We start from the raw sequence: 22,929 nt of genomic DNA, 5'->3' as shown, positions 1-22,929 counted from the left end.
TATAAAGCTGAGGCCGACAAGGATTATGGGTAGATTCATTTTTCACGTTCAACCGCTTGATAACTGTTCATGGACTTGCGAATCTTTTACCGGTTACAGTCTCACCTCTTCTGAGCATCATTGAGCTGCAGTTTGTATTGAGGGAGCTTTGTATATATATGCTTTTTTGATATGAAAAGTTTCCCAGTGTTGACGGGTGAGGGATTGAACCAGGTGTGCGACATCAGACGTGCAGCATTAGCAGTTAACGCCAGGTCTCAAATCGGTGTCTTGAATTTTTAGCACTGTACAGAATGGACGACCACTCAACTTACATTTCCGTGTGAATAGTTTAAGAGAAGTCTTTTTAAAAGTAGTCCCGTTCCGTGTGCCATGCTAGGTTTAATTCCACCTACATACCCTATATTGGGCTGGCGCCTCTTCTCTCTCGTTCTCATACTTACTTCCTCATTTCACTAACTTTTTGCCATCCATGTGGACATTCCATGCTTATCCTCTGACACCCTTAACAAGCTCAATCGACATTTACTCATTGTCCTCTGACATTCTACTCATTCCCTACTGAATTTATTTACTTAGTTATCAACAATATTTTACAGAGGTGCCTAGTTCAGCAAAGCTGGTTTGAATGGGGCTCTGTTTAAATTAAACTTACTGACAGAAAATATAGTACAGAATACAAAAATTAAAGTTAGAAAGTACCTAAGATTAAAACACTTAACATTTAGTATTGCATGGCGCACAGGGTTAATTTTTAGCGAGGTCTGAAATGCTTTTTAAGGCCAGACTTGAATATTGTCAAGTCGTGAATATGTGATGTGAATAGATTAGGTTTCTCATAGGGAAACTAGCGAAAAATGAGTTAAAATTAAAAACCTATTCCAGCTCTAGAAAGCGCACCTTTATTTTAGTAACCCTACAAAGATCTAACACCGATATTTCACCTATAATATAACGAATCTTTATTGGTTCCTAGGGTTAATTAAGTAAGGGTGCTCTTTCCAGTGCTGGTATTGGTTTTTCAACCAGTTTAAAATTTACCTCGTTTGAATTTGTGGCTGCCATTTTGGCAAAGGATCTGTTACAAGTACAGTTAGACCAAGTTTCAAAACATTTCATCAGTTCCATCGACGATTTTTAATGTGCTATTATAGAGCCATACTTTTCTGGTTTTGAAGGTTTTTGTAGAATCGATGGCCAGGAACATTTCTAAAATTCGTTTGATCTCCAAAACATTAGCATTCAAATTCTCATTACTTAGACTTTTTTGGTGTAAATAAATGGAACGTTACTGCGGTTCACGAACGTGTACTGAAACTTTGGGCCGGTTGTTCTAAACTGATACTGCAACCTGAGAACAGCCGTCCTTTCGCTCGCTCCTCGGCGGAAGTCTCATGTAGGCAATCCCAGGGAGCGAGCGAAAAGGCAGGAGCTTCCTCAGGCTAAAAGTACTGTTGCCTGATTTGTGCGCATGCGCATTAATCGATGCCGGAGTGTCAAGTACAATCTAGGTTCTCGCCGTGATAAGATACAGTCCAGGGCTAATGTATTGACTAATATTGCGAAGACTAACTCGATCAGTCCTGTATAATAATATACTAACATGAATAACTAATTTTAATGACATTTCACTTATTAGGGTTCAATTTTACAAAAAGCTATTTACCTGTTACAAAACCAAGTGTGGACCGTTTATTCTACTACTAGTCGAGAATTTCTGAAGTGCATGAAATGTAGTAATATTATGGATTTCGTAGACTGGGAAGCGTTTAGCATTCTGACACTCAAATGGTTTTCATATACTCGACCAATCAAAAAGCGCGATATATCCTGATGTCCAATCCGAAAGTCTTGATGTAGCAGGGGCGGATCCAGGATTTTTTCAAAGGGTGGGGGGTTGTTGCATTGATTGAGGTACTTGTTTGGCGGGAAAGTAGCACAGGGTTCCCAAACGAAAGTAGGTCTTATGAAAATGATTATTTCCTGTAGGCGAGCATGGTTGTTTCAGGTCCCACACAAGCGTATAGAAAAAAAAGCGAGCGAAATGTGTTCGGCACCCCTGTTTTAATAAAACTCACGATGCTGTTGGTGTTGTCATGAAAAAATAAATAAAAATAAAAAATCACGATGGCTCTCATAGGGGGGGTTGCAACCCCCAAAACCCACCCCTAGATCCGCCACTGTGTAGGAGCCATTCGAGTGTCACCTTGTGAAACGCTTGCCATTGATCAGGTACAAAATCTATCTTTAAGTCTCTAGTCTTTTCTCACTGGTATTATTAACATCCTTGCCACTCAAATGGCTTCCTCACTCGACTAATTAGAAAGCACGATATATTCTGCTGTCCAATCAGAGAGTTTCGATACAGAAGCCATTTGAGTGTCGCCTCGAGGCACATTTTCCATTGATACAAAAGCTATATTGTGTATATAATCTTGTCTCACTGGTAAAGTATTAACATCTATTGATTTTTCAAGCCTGTCTATTGTCTTCCATACTGTCCCTGTCCAGGTTGTTGTTGATACGGGTAGCCCCCGGGTGGAGGGCCATAGAAGTAGCCCTGTGGTACCGGAGGTTGTCCTTGTTGCATGCCGTACCCCCCGACACCACCAGGAGGTGCATAACTACCGTAACCGTATGGTGCATATCCTGGGGTTGGCATTGGTTGGTAGTATTGTTGAGTTGGATAGGAAGGTGCTGTTGGTGCACTCGCGTACTGTCCTTGTGTGGTGGCAGGGGCTTGGGTACTTGGGGGTGGAGGGCGTGGTGGAGCTTGTCTTGTGCCTATATCGATACCGAACAAATACTCGTATAAAAATTTTTTGACGATAAAGAAGAGTAGTGGTGGCAATAATTTTCTTCTTTCTTGTTTTCAAGAAGTGCAGCATCTTTACCTGTTTTTTCCTCCACTTTTACACGTAATCTGATTATAAGTTCGTTACTTTGCGCATGCTGTGCTAGCAAAAAAATCCAAAAAAATCGCTCGTCTGCGTTTCACGTAAATAACAGAACACTTCAAAATTGGAATGTAGAGTAGTCAGTTCGTACTATATATTTCGGAGACCCAAATATCTCGGTTATCTATCGGTTACATCTCGCTTATCTGTCGGCCCCGATCGACAATGAAAGAGAATCTGATATCTTGCATTACAGTAGGTATCCGCCCGCAATCAAATCATAAGAATATTGTTTTGATATAAATGCTATTTGGGTCTAGGATAATCCCAGATGTATCTACTTTTTACCTTGGTGATGTACTGGTGCTTCTGGAGTTGGTTCTGCTGGTTGATTTGCGATGGCATTTTGGAGTCCCCTATAAAAATACATATTGTATTTGAACCAGTAATGATAAAAAGGTAAATTATACACCGTGAAAAGATGAAAAAACTTACTGACGTTTCGGACGCTAGTCCTTCGTACACCGACGCAGCTCACTCTAGTTTTTAGCTAGTTATCTCTTTATATTTTATTTGATATAGTAGTAATAAATTATGAGTTCGGTGTGTGCAATGAAATAGAGAGAAGAGAGAATAATTGATATTTTTCTCTCATATTTTATTTGGATGAGAAAAGGAAAATTAAACAGAAAAAGACAAATTTACACCAGGTTCAAAAGTACTTTAGACAGCTTTCGTCAATCAAGATAACAATATATATGTTCATTATCTTGAAAACCACCGCTTGGTTGGCTGGGCACCGGCCTGTCTTGCAGGACGTCGTGGGTTCATATCCCAGCTAGTCCAACACGGTCTTAAAAAATCTGAGTAGAAGGTGCGCTTTTTTGCTCAATAAATTATCTACAATTAGTTACAACTTTTGTGCGAATTTATGACTAGATAAAATGGTGGTCCCGTCTCATTCAGATACTAAGGACTACAAGTTTATCAGTTGTTTTATACTTGATTGATGGAAAATCTTAGAACTATATTGGTGAAGTTGGGGTCTGGACATATGGGTCACCAACATATCGATGCCAGGATGTATAAATGTACACGAAAAACGTGCTTACTTGGATAACTCTTCCCTTTCTGTTTTTCGAGCAAAGACGAGGTCCCCAAGCCTCTGCTGGAATCTTACTAAAATTGGCGTTAAATCGTTGTAGAACTGAAATGAAAAGATTCAAAAAACATTATAGCAATGTGTTTGAAAAGGGGTTGCTTATCTATGATGTCTTGTACTTTCGGTGGCAGATTCAAACTATGATTGGTCAGAACATGATGTTTAACATTTCAGACATATTTTAGATGTTCAAGGGTTTCTTAGTTTGATTGTAAATCATGTGGGAAAATTGTGTTAGATTTTGAATCCATTTACCCTGGGTGCCAGAGGCCGTGTGGGGCTTGGGGGTAGAATCCATTCACCATTATCAACGAATAATGACAAATCTCGATCTTAAAATAAAAGATTTCGTAAAAAATGACTGTGAAGTCACTCGACAAAACACTGTCACGGCACATAGTTGCCTACATCTAACACACCAATCACAGCACACAAGGTCGCTGCAAATCTAACGAAGATGCTGAGACACGAAACCATGAAGGTGAAAATGAGCACGGCACGTTGGTACTGTGAGTGTTTCACGGTTCATACATCAATCTATGGGGTATTAATCCATTACGACTGAACAATATAATACATGGTTGAGCTTAAAATGACGACCGATCAGTTGCCGCCATGATCACAGGCCAAACTACTTTTAGCTTACTCATACTTCATTTCTGGCTCAACGTTAACGGTCAAAATGACCGGCAAGGCAAAGATTTGATTTCCCTGCTAGCAGAGCAGGGTTTGGCGCCACGGTGCGTTACATTTGCTCATGAGCACTACATGTAATCGGTTAAAACTGGTTTTGTTCGTCCACGATTGTGGGCGGCGGTGTATCAAAGGAAACGCTCTACATCGGCAGTCTCCTTCCTCCCCGCCTGAAAGAAGGGAGAGAAAGAGAAGAGAGACTCTGCTAGCAGGGAAAGATTTGACCGGACAAGTCCAGGTTCTGGCCGTTATTGTTAGCCCTACATGAGAAGAAGATAAATGGTTTGAGTATTTCTAACCTTTGTTCCTTCTTTAAGGTTTGCAGTCAGTTCCATGTAACTGTCATAAGCTGTTGCCAAGTCTTTTAGCTTGGCTTCTCTCTCACTAACAGCTTGTCCAGATTGCTTTTCTTGCACGAATTTCTCATTGGTAGTCTATTTAATAGCAGTCATGTGTTAATATTTTTTACATTTTCTCATTCTTTTTTTATAATTTATTTTATTCATTATTAATATATTTTAAATATTATGATTCATTTGTAAACAAGTTTTAAATATCATTAATTTAAGTACATTATATTATTGTAGAGCGCTTGTGACAGCAATGTATGAGCGCTATGTAAATTAAATTATAGTAATATTATTTTTAGCTAACCACAAACAAATATTCATTTCATTATTTCTTACAAACTCCTTTCATCCATTTCTTTTTCTTTTGGCTATTTTTCATTTTTTGCCCCTATTCCATTTTCCATTTTACTTTATATTCCCCACCCTAATCTATCACCTGTGCTATAATAGCGGTCCAATGTCCTATTCCATGTCTTATTCCATTTTCCATTTTACTTTATATTCCCCACCCTAATCCATTACCTGTCCTATAATAGCGGTCCAATGTCTCTTGACTTTGCCTATCCTATACTTCTTATCGTCATGATGACTCATCGCTCCAGGAGGCGCGTAAGGCCTTCTATACTTCTTATACTATATTCAAATATCTGGATGCAAATATACCAACTCCTAGTACTGACCTGTACAGCTGCAAGGACGCGTTCCTGTCTGGACATACTTTCAGAAGCCCTTTCTTTGAGTGGATCATAAGTACTTGCTATATTACCCCCAATGATACTCTCCACGTCTGACACAGACCCATCTGCAGCAAGAGCGCTCAGGAACTTTACAGCTATGCAGCAAAGACAGATATCACGATTGTTAACAAATTTAGCATATAGACTGTGGTTTCCAATTAGAATTTCCAATGAGAAACAGACGGTACCTACTAACAGCACGTACATGGTACGAAATGCCGTAACACTGAAATGGCTTCCCATAAGAATAGTGGGAAAAATACGGTATCTACTAACAGCACGTACATGGTACGAAATGCCGTAACACTGGAATGGCTTTCCATAAGAATAGTGGGAAAGATACGGCACCTACTAACAGGACGTACATGGTACGAAATGCCGTAACACTGAAATGGCTTCCCATAAGAATAGTGGGAAAAATACGGCACCTACTAACAGGACGTACATGGTACGAAATGCCGTAACACTGAAATGGCTTACCATAAGAATAGTGGGAAAGATACGGTACCTACCAACAGCACGTACGAATATGCTTTCCATAAGAATGGTAATCGTATAAGTGGGAAAGATACATACTGACTTACAGCATGATATGACGTAGCACTGAAATGGCTTTCCGTTGTCTTTCAGTAATTCATCCAATCACAACGCGTAATTTATGTCTGTTTTTTTTTTTTTGTACGAAAATCGTAATCGCTCTGTACCGTTTCTTACTGTAACCGTAACGACTCGTTGGTATTGGATGATCCGAACAAAAGCAATGGGAAGCCATTTTGATGTCACGGTATATCAAACCGTGTACGCGCTGTAAAACTCTTATATTTGAACAGAGGGTTGACCAGTAATCTATCCAACCACACAAACATCTATCTCAGTCTATTGACTCCAGCTCACCCATATCATCTTGTTGTGCCTTCAGTTCTTCTTCTAAAGAGTCACGTTCTGCCTTGATGTTTTCAATCTCGTTCATCAGTTTTCTTAGCTCCACAACGGTGCTACTTCCAGCAGCATTTGAAGAGCCTCCACTAATTTTGGGCAGGAATGCAGCGATTTCGGCCTGAAAGAAATGAGGCAAAAAATGAGAAAATCATTGTTTTGAATCAAAACCAAATTCTTAATAACCGGGACATATGAATATTATCATCCATAAGGTTACAGATTCAAGTGGCTTGGATGCCACATAAAATGGCGGTTCCATCTCTCCATTGACACACTACCTCACTTTGCATCGGAGGGACATAAAAGAACCACTGAAAACACAAAAAGACTCTGACAGACCACACTCAATGTCTGTCCTTTACTTAATGGGTTGAAAATGGGTGCACTATGTACCTCGGAGGGGAACTTGGGTCCTATATACCTCCTTTGCACAGGGTGCAATGTTTCCCATTTCAGACCACGTGTCATTCCCTTTCGAATACAATTCTTTGTTTGACTTCTATCATTAATCATGTGTTTTCTCAACGGAGCGCAACCGTTAAACAAAGAAATGATACTCTAGAGAATTAGTCTGAAATTGGAAAACATGACAACAAAGCTGAGAAGGTCTACTGTGCATCGCCAGCAAAATATCAAAAATCGAAGTTTACCTCGCCTTTGCACAATATATCCATTGCTTTTCTGTGTGTATTATACTTTTCCCGCACAATCCCATCAGCACAAACAGCATTCTCCAAGATCCCTTTGTATTTATTTGTTTCTTCTCTCAGCTGTACTGTGAGTTCAGCAGAAGGTTTGGGAGTCCATTTTTCCTTGAAGCGATCTCTCATCTGAGTGTCGTTACGTTCTTCCTCGTCCAGTTGGCGGATACCCTAAAAACGATGGTGCCAAATATCTAAGAAACTGTTCCTTGAACTTAAAATAACGGCAAAATAACAGAATTGGACTTCAGTTGTCTGGTCAAATCTTTGCCTTATCGGTCATTTTGGCCAGTGACGTTGAACCAGAAACGAGGTATGACTGAGCTAAAACTAATTCGGCCAGTCATCATGACTGGCGACTTACCAGCTGTTACTTTAAGCCCTGTCTTCTATTGTGTGTGTGTGTGAATGGGCGGGGGGGGATGTGAATGAGGGGGGCAGGTAGAGTTGGGGGAGGGGGTGGAGTAGAGAGTAGGGATCTCAAAAAAAGTTCAAGGGGGGAGTAAAAGAATCCAGAGTTTCAAGAACAGTTAACAAAAAAGTTCTTTTATAATATAAAACGTTCATAAAAATTTTGGTGGGGTGGCTAACAACTCTTAAAATATATTTAAATTTGACAGTTCAAGTATGCATTACTGTACCTCATCTAAAATTTCTCTGTTTCTTTGCAGTAATTCAGGCAGTTCCTGCATAAGTGTGTCTATAGTTGCCACACCACCCCTTTCTCTGATGGTAGCTGCTTTTTCAAGGACTGATTTGGGTACTTTATCTCCTGATAGATCCTCAATAGCAGCTGGTAGGTTCAGAGAAGCAAGCACACTACAAACGAAAGAAAATACCAAAAAATCTTTAGTATTCATGTTAGAGATTAGCCATCTTGTATGGGGATCTGAGAATCAAATCCAGCAATGCATGTATGAGACTTAACCATCCTAAACTTCTATCTGACAAAGAGGACAGAGGATGCCCAAAGAAAAGAAAACATTGAGAAACATTGAGGCTACTGTTGGGAGACTGGCCATGAACAAAAAGAAGTGTGACCTTTTATGGGCAAAAAGAAGTGAAGTACAGATCTTGACTTTTAGAAGGAGATGGTGATTTGTATTACAGCCTATTTCGTAACCCTAACTCTACTCATCTACGACACCAAAGCTAACAGGAGTTCCTCGAACCTGGGTCACATTGGTGAGGGGCAGAGCACTAACAGAGCACACCAGTTGTGCTCTATTTATCCGAGTTTATTCTGATCGCGAGTGAGAGAAATTTTTATTACAGAAATTGGAATCAAATTATCTTTGTTTATTTAAAGGTGTAGGAATGGTTGTCTGTATTGGTTAAGTGAGAATTTTATTTTTGTTCTTGCAGATCAGAATGAGCTCGGCCTGTTGTAAGTTTGAATGAAAGTAGCCAAAACATCGGGAGTCAGTTACATCGCAGAAACATGAAATGGGCTGTAAATTCTTCTTTTCTATCTCTTATAACTGGAACATTTTAGAAAAGTGTCTTTCTTTACCTGTTAATTAGCTGAGTTCCTTCACGAAGTCTTCCAACTTCCACGTTAATGATCTCTGCTTTCCTACTCTCGTATGCCACCAGTGCATTATGGACTGCCATGGGGACCAGCTTGGGGAACATGTCCATGAAATTATCTGATGCTGGTTTAGACAAGAGAAGTTGTTTGGCCAGAGCTGCACGGCCAATGACAGCCATCTTATCATTACTAGGAATCATGTCATGATAAATCAAGTTGTTATCTTTGTCTGCCTCGGCATGTGCTCGCTTGATACGATCTACCCATGCCTGTTGAATGGACAATAGAATGCTGTTAATGAGGTAGCCAATTGCCCTATTTCACTATGATGTCACATCAAAACAAACTATTGTTAAAATGCAAAGGATCATGGTCGTCGCAGGGGGTCAAATTGTTCTAAAACCAGTATCAATCCATGAAGAGAAGTAGAATAGCAAGCAAATGCTCAGAATATTTTTTAGTACATATTAACACATATTATATCTGAAAACCAGGCCATTTTAGATCATACTGTTTCGCTAGGAGCAAATTGTGTTGAATTTTGTAATGGATTTGGCGATTCTATCCCCCACATAAACAAGCAGGCGTGACGTCATATATAGTGAAATAGGGCAATACTGAACATGAAGTATTCATTGATTATTAATAAGTGTCTAATAAGCTAACAAAAGAAACAAAACCTATATAATACCTTGGTTTCAAATAATCCTAGACTCTCTTTCTGAGCTGACTCAGACAGGTCTTTTGCGAGCTGAAATTATAAGAGAATAGTCTAAAATTAGCTATTATAAGGGGGTAAATAGGTCTACCGTTTGGTGAATGTCAAATAACTTAGTCCAGATTAATATTCAGAGTAAAATCTTAACAGATTGGCAGACCCTGCAAGTGCAGCGGATCACAGATTTCATTAATTTTTTGGGGGGCCTGGATTTAAGTTTTGCTGGTTATAGAGTTCAGATCATCAATCTAAACCCTCTTAAAGAAATGCTTTATGTTTGTTTTTGTTGGCTAAAACAAAAAGTACAAGGCAACTTTTGAGGGTGCTCTACACTCATGTCCTTATGAATTAATTATGAATTTAGCAAATATGATTTCTGGTTAGAAAGTAGTTAATACCAAAGATTCACACTATAACAATATTAATTTAAAAGTTACCTTCATTCTTGCCACATTTTCTCCATATGCCCCCTTATCCTTAGCAACCAATCCCTGATGATAATTAGCTATGGCTAAAAAGTAATTTTGTTTGGCTCCAAGTACAGCGATCCACTCCTGAAAACAAGAGATTAATTTCAATAACCAGCAATAATGGCAAAAAGTGCCAAAGACTAGACTTTCATATGAGTTTTGATCCCAATTTTTGTTTTGAGTTAACACTCAAAACCTTTTATAAACAGTTAGAAACTTATGTACTATGATAAAATGCCTGTTTGAAGCCGTATTTTCAATTTGTACAAAGATGTTTTGTTGCATTTGTGTTAGAATGTTGCTTTATCAGGCTTTTTTATAGAAAATATATGGGAAATGAGCAAATGAAGGCCTAAACTTCATTTTCAAATAAAAATTTTTTGCTTTGGGTTAATACTTTGATTCCACTTTCATCAGTCATCTCCACTTCCAAACAAGTTAAACTTTCTGAATAACAAGATTTTAGCAACGTACAACAGCCTTTCTTTAAGAAAATAGTTTTTGGCACTCACTGCTTGAATACGAAAAGAATTCTCTCTTAACAATTTACAACAGTTTCAAGTGGTATGTCATGCATGAGTGTTACTAGGTGTTTGGAATTCTGGGTTCAGAAATCTGCCTCGTCAAGGGAATTAAGTTTTACATTTGCTGTCTTTTGCTTTTCTAGCCTATAATCTACAAGTATGTACAAGGGCCTTTATTCCTTTTGATTTTGAATGGATATCATGTCATACCTTTTCTAGTTGTTGTCTGACACTAGATACTTGACAAGCTTGGTTTGCTTCTCTGTAAAGATCAGATGCTTGGGCTGCTACTTTGGCAATGATAGCTGACTTCATGTTATCTGGTTACAGAGAAAAAAATCAAATTTCAAGAAAACCCTTAGCCAAAACAACCTAAGGGCTGATCAAAGCCAGGGCACTGCTAATTCAATTGCTATAATCAAGATTGACCCCTTAGCCATGACCCCCCAACCCCCCTGCATAATACCATAACCCCAATTCTTGACCATGACCCCCCCCCCCCCCCCCAATATATGTTTTGCAATAACTATTAAAATGTTTTCACCAGAAGAAGTATAATAGAAACACTAGCAAAGCTACAACTAGACGTTCATCATTGGATTTGCAACTGCAAGCTAATTTAATATTCTTTTATGTTTGTTTTTTTGGGGGGGGGGGGGGGGTATGGTAGGGAGGTCATGGCATCAAGTAGGGTCATGACTGTAAACCTCAGAATGTACCATGCTCACTAATATATCTAAATTTCACCAAACTAAGGCCTTTGACCACAAAGAAATAGCAAGGAAAGTGGAGGAAGAAAATCATTAACAGGCATCATTGTCAACAGAATACCTTTCTCAGTTTTGTGCCATATTGCCTCTTGTCCTTGAGCAAGCATGACAGAGCTTAGTGCATTAAGCATTTCTATTGACATGTCTGGAGTTGGTACTTGATGCAGCTGAGGGAAAACCAAATCCTTCAACATCTGAAAGCAGCCACTTGCATTCTGGGGAAAAGTAAAAAATAATACAAACTAATTAAGGCATAAAGAATTATGAAGCAAACAACATTTTAGGGACTTGGTCTATCAATGCAATTATTGTGCAGTAAATTGAATATCCTTTGTAATGTATAAATATTGAGGATCCCCTTGCACTGAAAAGAGAGAGGAAAACCAGAGAACCTGGTGAAAAGACCTAGGAGCAAGTGAGGACTGTAGATAACAGCTCTGTTCACACATGCCTTCATTGAGATAGGCTTTGAACAAACAAGCAACCTGGTCCATACAGTATAGTACTCTCAGTTGTCATTTAAGTTGGAAAATCTTTAATTACTTAGCTACTCTCTTTGCTCTTTTCTCTCTCTTTTCCTTTACTGGGCTTCCTGTGTTAACTGAGAGTTCACCACCTTAGGCTTCCTTGTTTTTACCACAAAATACCCATACAGCCACAAACACCAAACCAACAAAAGCCTTAGCGAGTAGCTTGCAGAGGAGGCTATAGCTGCACCACCATTGCCAGTACTAAACTGACCTACCTGAAACAGTTTTGCTGCTAGTTTTATTCCATCTTCAGAATGGAGATTCTGGGAGCTAGCTATCTGACTTTGTAGAGAACCAATGTTGTAGAGAAGACAAAGTCTTTCAAATGCACTGCTGGAAATGGCTGAAAGAATCAAAAAATATTATTGGTATACAAAACTCGTGATTGTATCTAGCCAATACAACACGGTTGCTCATATTGTAAACATTACTTACAAGCTTTTTTGCTTCCAAAAAGTGAGCCTTTATCAAATGCATCATACCAGGTAAAAGATACACGGATCTACACAAAGAAAAAAAATTAAATGAATTGTGATTAAAGTCCAACTATTCCCACGCTATAGTCTCTCCATAAATGTAAAAAGTACATTTGATAAATTATATTCTTGTGATTACCTGAGATTCACTGATGGGTAACTTCCCATCCATTGCTACAAGTTGATCATAGTACCTGCAAGAAACAAATGTGTTTTCCATTGATGGAATACATGTATAAGAAAAGCCCAATGTGAACTAAATGTCTTCTCTTGATCAATTGCTTATTCTGATAGAGTTTTGGCAGACTTGACATAAACTTCCAAGCCAAAATGCAACTGAGTTTCCCCTACCTCCTAATACTCCATCTACCACTAACCCTCAAGTCTCGAACTCTCATCACATTCACTTTTCCCTCCCTATTCCATCCTTTATACATTAGCCCTAATCCATGCTTGGCCAAAAACCAAAAGATAGGGAGAGTAACAAAGAAAGGTAGAGACCTCACAGTCTAGCTGGCTGCCAGTCAATAGTTTATGTTGAGGCCAAATAAAAAAATAAGTGTGTTTCCTGTTGCATGAGAAAAATAACTGGGGTTGGCAGGTCGGATTTTTTTTATTTTACTGATACAACAGTGGAAATGAGCTTAGTGGGAATCCTGTGGTGCATTTGGAGAATGAAAAAAAGGTTGGGGTCGGCAAAAATTGGCAAGAAAATTAGGTTTGGTCACGCAAGAGGAAACACTGACAGACTTTCGTCATACAGTATATTAATGTGACAAGATGAGGTCATTAAAACTTTGAACCCTGATTTTATCATATAAGATTTCAAAACTTAAAAATATATTTATTAGAAATCCTGTGTTGCCATAGTATATCCATATTATTACCAAGCAATGAAAATAAACTTTAAAATTAACTAAAAATAAAGACATGGTATTATGTTAATGAATTTTAAGGTTGTACTTCTTGTGTCCAGTTTGAGTCAGCTATCATTCACCCTTCAAACGATTTCATAATACAAGGATTTATTTTATGAAATAAAATGAATTTACGCAGTCTCAAACGGTAAAGATACAAGTAAAGCCTTAGATATACAATTCATTTGCATCTATTAGAATGGTACCATTAACTCACCTTAGTAGAGGCTGTAAAGCCGATTCATGTTTATCAGCTACCTGCATCACAGCAGTATTTCGAAGCTTGTTCAACTCTGCAATCGCGTCCGAATTCTCGCTCAAGACTTCCTCGGAAAACGTATTCTTGATAAACTTTTCTAAAGGCTTCTTGAAGTCCACCGCCTCGGTCCTTTTGGAGGGTATGACAATCCATCCCGCCATTTTCGATTGAATTTTTCGTTTCTTTTCCTCCTTGGTTTGAAATTCTCAACGAATATTGAAGGAATACACTGTTACTATAAATAGACCAGACCGAGGGGGGCTAGGAACTAAACTAGACGAGGAAGACTGGGACTAGCAGCCGAACGAGGCTTAGTGTCCAGTCTTCTATATGACCTAACGGCCAAGATGGCGGACGAACTGATCTGACAGAAGTTTTTAAAAGATTATCGAGAAAAAGAGAATATATATGGCATCCAAGTGGAAACCAACGTTTTGGAAGCCAGGTATCACATAAGTGATGTTTAGTTTCATAAATGTTATTGTTAAAATGATCCTTTCGTGATTCGTTTAATGGCTGTGAAACTAGTATATATGCTGTGTCGATAAAATAACGTTATAATAATATAGACAAAACTTACTATTAGTATTACACAGCAAAATACACTGCATCCCCATCATATTTCGAACCTTGTGTCCTTTATCTATTAAAGAAACCTGATTAGCTGACACGTGTGTGTAACGAAATTGCATGAAAAGTTTGTGCCAAAAGGTTTGCCCTGTAAGCCTACATTCTCATCAGCCTTGTGGATCGTGAGACTTTCTTAGAAGGAATTGAAAAGTTTGACAAATGAGTTTTCTTTTTTCTGATTCCCCTCAAACTATTATCTTATGAATATGTGTTTACAGGGAAGTAATAGTTGTAGTTGAGAGGATACTAGTTGAGTGGAGACGAGGAATGGATCAGGGAGAAGAGAGCAACAGCTAAAAAAAGATAAGGGAGGAGAAAGAAAAATGGCATAGAAAATATGGACCGGTGTCCATCTCCACTCTAGTTGGTGTTCTGCTTGAAAATCATTTTTAAATGTTTCTTTAGGTTCTGAGGGCCCTGGTAGTAGTATAGCTGAAGAGAGAGCTAATAATGAGGAGGCTGGTGCATCAACAGTGTATAATCCTAATGCATCCTTATCTATCACACTGCAAAGACAAAGACTTCCTATATTCAAGGTATATTTGGAAATTAGACTTACTTGTTGCACAGCACTTGTAAATACACAACCTTGCAAAATAGGGATAATAATGTTGTAGAATAGTCCTTGTACAGGTAGGATATGCCTTGTACTTCAATTCAAATACTGTAGTTCTGAAAAATATGTCATGGGCTTTTCTGGCTATAGCTTTTCCATTATGAGATATGAGGTATTAGAATTGACCTCTTAACCTTGGGATCACCTTTTTCTCATTTCAGACCACATGTCATTCTATTGGAAATGACTTCTTTTGTTTGAGTTGTATCCATATTTTTGTGCCAATCTCATGCTCAACCATTATGGGTAAACAAAGAAATAATAAATGGGAAACTTTATGCCCCAGCTAAAGATGTCTATTTAGAAGGCATATAACTTCTCTATCACTTCCAACTGATTTGAGTTTATTTTCTCCTAAACAGCACAAAACAAATATCCTGTATCTGCTAGAAAAATATGAGACAGTTATCATTGTGGGTGAAACAGGATGTGGAAAGTCAACCCAGGTAAAAACTAATAGCCAGTTAGGGTCACCTATGAAAGCTTTTGCCATAAATCATAAATTATATTTAATACCTCTCTTTTTATCTTCTTTTAGATTCCACAGGCAAGTAATGATGATGGAGATCTCTGTTATAGACTCCACATCTGAATAATGCATCTTGCTGATGTAACATCCTATAGTGTACAGATGGAGGAAAGGAAAACATAGTCTATCAAATAAGTAAATGATAATAATAAATAAATGGGATTGAACAATCAATGGCATTTCCAAACAAAATGGCATTTCCATTGAGTGACTCTTCATTCTTTGAATTCCAATTGGAATTTAAAAGTTGATTTTTGTGTAGAGAGGAAAACCAGTTAATATGGCAGTTAATATGTTGTATTTTTATTTTAGTATTTATTTGAGAATGGTTGGACCGCAGATGGCAAAAAGATTGGAATCACTCAACCAAGACGAGTGGCTGCAGTCACGGTAAAACTAGACAGGGTCACAATAGGGGCCATAATCTAGCTGATATAGCATGCACATATACCCCCACCCCTAGCATGGGAGGGTACCTCTGAGCACTAACCCATACATGCAAGGATAAAGTGCCACCAGCATTGCCTTTTCACAGGGGTGGAGAGGGGGAAAGTTTTTTTTCACATGAGAAAAAAACAGACGGCACGAAATTCTCAGGAATTTGTTGTCTCACTGGTATATGTCGTGAGATGTTTGTTTACAGTGTTTAGTAATTTCAACTTGTTAAAATATAGGTTGCAATGAGAGTAGCTGAAGAAAGAAGCTCATTCATTGGCCAGGAAGTGGGTTACTGTGTAAGATTTGACAATTGTTATGACCCACACACTACGATGATAAAGGTACAATTATAATAATATGAATGCAATTAAATAATTTTCTTTAGTGGATAACACTTGAGAAAAGAGTATTATAGGTACTCTATCCTTATAATAAGCCAAAGTCCAGCCAAAATCAAAATCTGCAACCCACAGTTCTTCTCTGTAGGGGATGTATCTTGTATTTTTTAGAAATAGCCTTCTGAATGAATCAAGGATTATTAAGTGGTAACTTGTGCACTTAGGACTGTGTCTTGATTCAATTCCTGTAACTTGAATCAAGACGAGGGAGAGACCCCACAATTAAACTCTGCTCATATGAGATGCAATATGAATCTATGTCATCCTCTAACTGAATTTGGTAAAGAGGTTGTTTCAGGCTTCACTAAATTTAAGGATTTTTTTTAAAGTATATGACAGATGGGATACTATTGAGAGAAATCATGGGAGATCCTCTGCTTACCAAGTACAGGTGTGTGCAGTCTAATGATATTAGTTCCTCTTATACAGCTGCATATAGTCATATCTGTAAATATAATTATTGTTATTCATCCTGGAAAGCTCTAATAATCATTTACTTTTGAAAAAATTATGTTTACTGAAATACCATAGCATGCAATTTTAATTATTAGATTTTGCTTGCTATTTACATCATTCACTGGTATTTCTCCTGATTTAATTGATAGTGTTATTATGATTGACGAGGCTCATGAAAGAACTCTTTACACAGATATCATTTTGGGTCTTTTAAAAAAGGTTGGTCTTGGAATCCTGGAACTATACTAGCTCAGACATCTATGCACTTACATATGAACCTAATAATATTCTTATAAATATTGAATGATTTTTAGATAAAGAAAAAAAGAAAGGATTTGAAAATAATAGTGTCTTCAGCAACTCTTGATGCAGAGGTAAGTTGGGGTCATACATTAATGAGATTGACTTTAGATTGACATTTTTAGATTTGACTTTTTTTCATGGCAAACGTGACCTTGCACCTTTTCATTGTTTTCGTGTATTTTACATATTAAGCTATCACAAACTTTCACACCAAATACAAACATTCCTTTGTTTTTCTACTTTTATGATTCCTTTTTTTAGTAATTTAAAAGAATTACTCACTGTCAACTGACATTTCATGTACTTCCCATAAATGTACATTATCTAAAACTCTCTATTAGAGAAAGAAAGCCAGTTATTTCAAATACTGACAGTTTTCTTGATGAGCATTCAAATTTGGTGGGAAAACTAATTGATTTTTTTCTTCAGATGTTTAAAAAATATTTCAACACAAATATTACAAGTGATAAAAGGTAAAATTTCATTTTTTCATTTCATTTTGATTTCTATTTTTTTATGCGTGTTTTTTATTTATTTATTGTGAAATGCATCAGTCTGTAATCATAATACTGGTGTGTTATGCCACAAGGTATGTTCAATAGAGGCTTTGCACCATCATGTGATGGCGGCCATGACAGGAGGCAGGAACAATTAAATCTGGTCTAATCTGATTTACATGAGAAAGAATTCAGTTTCCCAGGGGAGAACGACTCTATTGTTGTGCCTCCTGTTATGGCTGCCATCACGTCATGGTGCAAAAACTCTATTGAGCTATTCTCAGCACTTTAATGATTATGTAGTTTTTCCCATCTCTTACCTTTATTAATAGACCTTCTTATCTTGGGCATGTCATTTCCAAATTTAGACCATGTATCATTTTTTTCCAAAATAAGGCTTACATGTCTTCTTATGCACAACCTTTGAAGAAAGAAATCATTGATGCTCCATGACCAAATGTGATCTGAAATGAGAAAACATTATGCCCAAAAATAAATAAAGAGATCTCGTACATGTATGGTATATATGATGCTGTCAAGTGACATTATAGTATTGAACACTACTCTGCTAAGGACTTTACATATAGAACAGAAACGGTAAAGGAAGAGAATGGAAAAAAGAATGAATGAAAAAATGTGATTTAATTATTTTGCACGCTAGAACTTTTCATATATTACCAGCTGAATGATGATTATTTTTGTGCCCACTGTAGCAAAGACACAGCTGCTGTCCTTTCTGTGGAAGGCAGATCGTATCCAGTAGATATACACTATACCTTAAGGTATTAATACATGTAGGAACAATCGGTATTGACTTGTGGTACCAGTAAAATATCCCTTAGATACCTCATTAATGTTCATAGTGACTATTACTATACACAATATGTTGTTTAGCATATAACATGCAAACAGATTTATTTTTTGAAAATATTATTTGAGAACAAATCCCAGATTTTTACTTCCAGAGTTAGTGGGTGCCAGGTGGGTACCCCTATCCACTCCATATTGGGTGTTATAACAATAGACAGGCTATGCTTGAGTTTCAACCCAAACAATGAGTAGTTTTTTCAATGGAATACAGAATGTCTGACCAACAAACACAAATTTATGAGAATATTTTTAGTAGTTATCAATTTTTTCTTAAATAAATGTACCTTTAGAATGCATTTATTCTAAGGCAGACATTTACAACTGTCAGCCATCATTGTCTGTTCCATATACTGTATATCAAAAACACATTTTAGCTTGTCCCACATAGCAAAAGTTACTGGGGAGGTAGAACAATGAATGGGGGATCGGTGTGATGTTCTGATCTTATCCCATACTTTCCTATGAGTAAAAATTCCATGTGAGACCAATGACAACTTTTGATAGCAACCTACAATGTATTGCAACTCATTGTTGTGCTGATATTATGGATATTTTCCCTAAACAGTCCAGTTCCAGATTATGTGAAGGCTACAGTTGATACAGTAATGGGTATTCACCTGGAGCAAGGGCCTGGTGATATACTGGTCTTTCTCACTGGTCAGGTAAGTAAAGTACCCTGTAAAAAAGGACCCTTTTAGGTCATAGCTTCTTCAGGTTCAGCTCCAGGCCTTTTAAGGGTGGGGTAGGGGATCAGCAATCATTTAGTTCATGGATAAGGATTTAATAATAATAACACATTCAAGCATAATAAAAGAGGGATCATAGAAAGATGGTATAATTGTTTTTCGTTTCTAACTTTAAGGATGAAGTTGAGTCTGCTGTGGAAAAACTTATGTAAGTAGCTGGATATTTGTCATTTACTTTAATGCAGTGTCCATCCACTCATCCATCCATCTACACGTACACATCCCTCTATCCATCCATCCTTTCACATACCCACCCATCTCTGTCCCCTCACCCCTCTCTCTAGCAATCCATTGATCCACCCAAGTATCCACCTGTCCATCCATCCACCCATCTCTGTCCACTCACCCATCCCTCTAGCAATCCATTGATCCATCCACCCATCTCTGTCCACCCACCCATCGCTGTCCACTCACCCATCCCTCTAGCAATCCATTGATCCATCCAAGTATCCACCTGTCCATCCATCTGACACCGATCCATCCATCCATTGATCCACCCACCCATCTCTGTCCACCCACCCATCTCTGTCCACTCACCCCTCCCTCTAGCAATCCATTGATCCACCCATTCACCCAACCATCCATCCAGCTGTCCACCCATCCATCCTTGTTAATTCATTTTCTTTTTACCATTCAGTGAAAGAGCAAGAGCAATGCCTAAAGGATCTCGTTACCTGAAAGTCCTTCCGATGTACAGTGGCTTACCTCATTCAGAGCAGGTACATCACCTTCCTGATCCTAACCATGGATATGCGATGATGAAAAAGATCTTCCTCACCCAGACTATTTCATATAGATTTTTTTTAACTAACCTATTTAATAATCAAGGTATTTTTGTTGCTTGGATAGTTATTAAATATGTGAATTGTGTTTCTCCAGAAAAAATTTCGAATTTTTTGGTTGACAAAGTACAATTCACATCTTTAATCCATTCATATAAATGTAACTTATTTTTTCATTTATTATTCATTGAACTGCAAATTTCTGCAATGAAAACCAATGCACTTTCATCTACTTTTTGTTTTTGTTTTTAGATGCTTGTGTTCAAAAGAGCTCCACAGAATACAAGAAAGGTATGTCTTGAGTATTCTAGACTTAGTGTCAGTGTTATTTGAAAATATCCTATGATGTAAGTAAAAGGCTATATAGGGAATAAAGGGTGGTGAAGCAGTATTCACTCGCCTAGCTCTCTCTGGGGTCTCAGGTTCGATCCTTGGACTTGGCATCACATGTGAGTAGAGTTTATGTCCCCCTTGATTCGAGGGATCAGTTTTCTCTCGGTTCTCCAGTTCCGGTTCCTCCTCCACACAAACTAACACGCTTAATTCCAATTCAATCTGTGCAACAGCAATACCCTGACTTGATCAGCCCAGAGATTGTTTCAGAATTATATAAGATTGCGCATTAATTTTCTGTGTTGTTCTTATTCCTACTAGGTAGTTGTGGCTACAAACATAGCTGAAGCGTCGATAACTATCGATGGCGTTGCATATGGTACTTAACAGTTCTCGAAATTACATTATTTGGATATCAAAACTTCGCTTATGTTAAAAATGCTTCGACTCTTTGCATTGAAAAATGTGTTCAGTCTTTAGCTGGCACGTTTCCCAGTTCATACTTTCAAAACATTGTAACAAAAGTTCAAAAAGATTTTACGTTTCTTCTAAAAACTCCATTAGAAGAACGCTAATTTGTTTTTTTTCGTTCTTTCTTTCTTTTCTGGATAAAGTAATTGATTGTGGGTTCGTCAAGATGCGAGCATACTCTCCAAAGACTGGCGTAGGTAGGTAAATAAGAAAAGATACATGATCAAAAACCAGAAAAAAATCAAATTTCTGTTAGTTTTCCATCATTGTACAGCTGAATACGCCCACTGCATTGTCTGGTCGCCCGTTTTTGTTTTTTGTTTTCTATTGGAATGGTTTCTGTTCCGTGATGCAGTGCGTCTTTACATAGTCTCGGGCGTCTTTCCTTTGCAATACTAATGCACAGCTTAACTGTATTTATTACAACCCTAGAAAGCTTGATCGTGACACAGGTATCCCAAGCGTCTGCTGAACAGAGGGCAGGCAGGGCTGGAAGGGTTCGAGCAGGTACGGTACATCAACCTCCTTGTAATTCTTGTAGTTATAAAGGTGAACGCACGCACGGTGAAACTGTGTCACATTCTATATACAGGACTGTTGCAGCGTGTGTACACTCCTGAAACTCTTAACTCGTAACAGGCAGGCGTGGGATCGATTTCTATTTCTTCGACGTAGCGCGCAATTACTTTTATTATGTGGACAATACTGCAACGTTGTTGGCAAAGGCGCGATGTTCTCAGGCAATGAAAATCAAATTATTTTAGTGTACCGATCGTCAGAATAAGCCTTCATTAATTCATAGTTTTGTTGTATTGTTCAAAAGTGCGCAAAATCCAATATTTTTCCGAAGCGACAAAATAGGGTTTTGGTGGATGTCAACTCATAGTGTTTCCACGACATTGTCGGAAAGTTTTCAAGGGGAAGTGCGTATGGAATGTCATGAAAACGCCTTGATTGACATCCACTCAAACCTGCTTTGTCGTGAAGACGATTCCGAGCCTGCTATTGTAAAGCACTGAAAAAAGATTTATTATTTCTGCAGGAAAAGCTTACAGGTTATACACAGGTTGGTGGTCTTTGATATTCTTGAGTAGGAAGGAGTCAAGAAATTCTCCTTGTTTTCAGAAATAATTTCTTTTTTTTTTCAATTGTCGGTTCCTTTACACAGAGAAGGATTTCCACCAACTGGCTTCAGGAACAATACCAGAAATGCAGAGGTAAAACTTCAAACAAATGGAATCTTTCCTTCAATTTAACTTCAAATAACTTAGCTTTAAATCTTATCGAACCCTGAAACAACCTCTAGGCTGATCGATGTCAGATAACGCCTAACTCACAGATCTAATAGGAATTTAGTGTATTTATGTGGAAGGAAAGAAAATCCTTGAATCATGTGATACCAAGTTCAGGAATCGAGCCAGAGACCACACTGAGATGACAGGCGAGTACACTACGACTTCGCCGTCCTTGATTCGCTTTGATTGTTATCCTGGCTTTTTTACTTCAAACACAAACTCCCGTCATTCTTATAGTACATTTATAATAACTAATAACATTTAAGATACTAATGAAACTAATCATAACCACCTTAACTTTTTTTTGATTTCTAGAAGTAATCTTGCTCCTGTTTTACTACAACTCAAAAGCATGGGAATCGATAATGTGTTAAGGTTCGACTTTCCTTCTGTAAGTACCAGTACCTTCCTCTGGACAGATTTTCCACTAGTATGAGGCGAGGGAGGGTAATGCGGTACTGATTGGGTGTGTGGGGGGGAGGGGGACAATATACCAACAAGTATTAGGGTTGCAATTTCGAAATACTGGAGTTCTTGAAGCCCTCGGAATCCAACCCCTCCGTGTTGCCCAACGACAGATATCAGATCAAAAAGCCGAGATTTTTATTAAGAACTAAAGTTTTGTTTGCTGATTATTATTTTTTATCTTTTAGAAACCTCCTGCACAGTCGATGATCAGAGGTCTGGAGCTTTTATATGCGATAGACGGTAACTAAAACATCACTTCAAACACAGGATATAATATGATTGATTCTTACCCTGCCTTGGGAGTTACTGTAGTCGTTTTTGTTGTCGTTGTCTTTGTTGTTTCTACTGGCGTTCTTTCCTCTTGGTATTCTAATGTCAAATGTTTTTGGACCGAGGGGTAATGATTCCTTCTCAACCCTTAAA

At 38.0% G+C, this 22,929-nt stretch overlaps 2 protein-coding genes across 4 annotated transcripts in view; one reads left to right on the top strand and one right to left on the bottom strand.

Annotated features, from left to right (window-relative positions):
• Positions 1-1,596: 1,596 nt before the first annotated feature.
• LOC116298363 (programmed cell death 6-interacting protein) lies at positions 1,597-13,898 on the bottom strand. Its single transcript, XM_031706782.2, has 17 exons — positions 13,633-13,898; positions 12,638-12,692; positions 12,458-12,524; positions 12,238-12,365; positions 11,554-11,707; positions 10,933-11,042; positions 10,166-10,282; positions 9,702-9,761; positions 8,993-9,279; positions 8,121-8,298; positions 7,429-7,650; positions 6,734-6,896; positions 5,783-5,934; positions 5,052-5,186; positions 4,010-4,104; positions 3,246-3,313; positions 1,597-2,784 (listed from the first exon to the last, which is right to left on the bottom strand). The coding sequence occupies exons 1-17, from the start codon at positions 13,833-13,835 to the stop codon at positions 2,483-2,485; spliced, it is 2,496 nt and encodes an 831-aa protein (XP_031562642.1). The 5' UTR covers positions 13,836-13,898; the 3' UTR covers positions 1,597-2,482.
• Positions 13,899-14,025: 127 nt separating this feature from the next.
• Positions 14,026-22,929, top strand: part of LOC116298366 (putative ATP-dependent RNA helicase DHX35) — a 12,996-nt gene continuing 4,092 nt past the window's right edge. For 2 of the 3 annotated variants that reach the window (XM_089036687.1, XM_031706786.1), the window contains exons 1-19: positions 15,483-15,584; positions 15,762-15,839; positions 16,124-16,228; positions 16,615-16,676; positions 16,891-16,960; positions 17,056-17,115; positions 17,474-17,517; positions 18,255-18,323; positions 18,977-19,073; positions 19,274-19,305; positions 19,795-19,876; positions 20,192-20,230; positions 20,594-20,651; positions 20,887-20,940; positions 21,176-21,250; positions 21,786-21,809; positions 21,912-21,960; positions 22,354-22,429; positions 22,692-22,746. In XM_089036687.1, coding sequence (XP_088892813.1) covers positions 16,130-16,228; positions 16,615-16,676; positions 16,891-16,960; positions 17,056-17,115; positions 17,474-17,517; positions 18,255-18,323; positions 18,977-19,073; positions 19,274-19,305; positions 19,795-19,876; positions 20,192-20,230; positions 20,594-20,651; positions 20,887-20,940; positions 21,176-21,250; positions 21,786-21,809; positions 21,912-21,960; positions 22,354-22,429; positions 22,692-22,746 — 1,045 coding nt within the window. In that variant the 5' untranslated portion in view covers positions 15,483-15,584; positions 15,762-15,839; positions 16,124-16,129. The other variant, XM_031706785.1, reaches the window with a different exon arrangement.

This window comes from Actinia tenebrosa, unplaced genomic scaffold (assembly GCF_029948245.1).
Source record: "Actinia tenebrosa isolate PJP-AT-01 unplaced genomic scaffold, QUT_ActTen_1.0 PGA_scaffold4__44_contigs__length_22323623, whole genome shotgun sequence".
NCBI classification, from domain to species: domain Eukaryota; kingdom Metazoa; phylum Cnidaria; class Anthozoa; order Actiniaria; family Actiniidae; genus Actinia; species Actinia tenebrosa.
The sequence above is the reverse complement of the archived record's forward strand: the minus strand, read 5'-3'. Positions and strand labels throughout refer to the sequence as shown.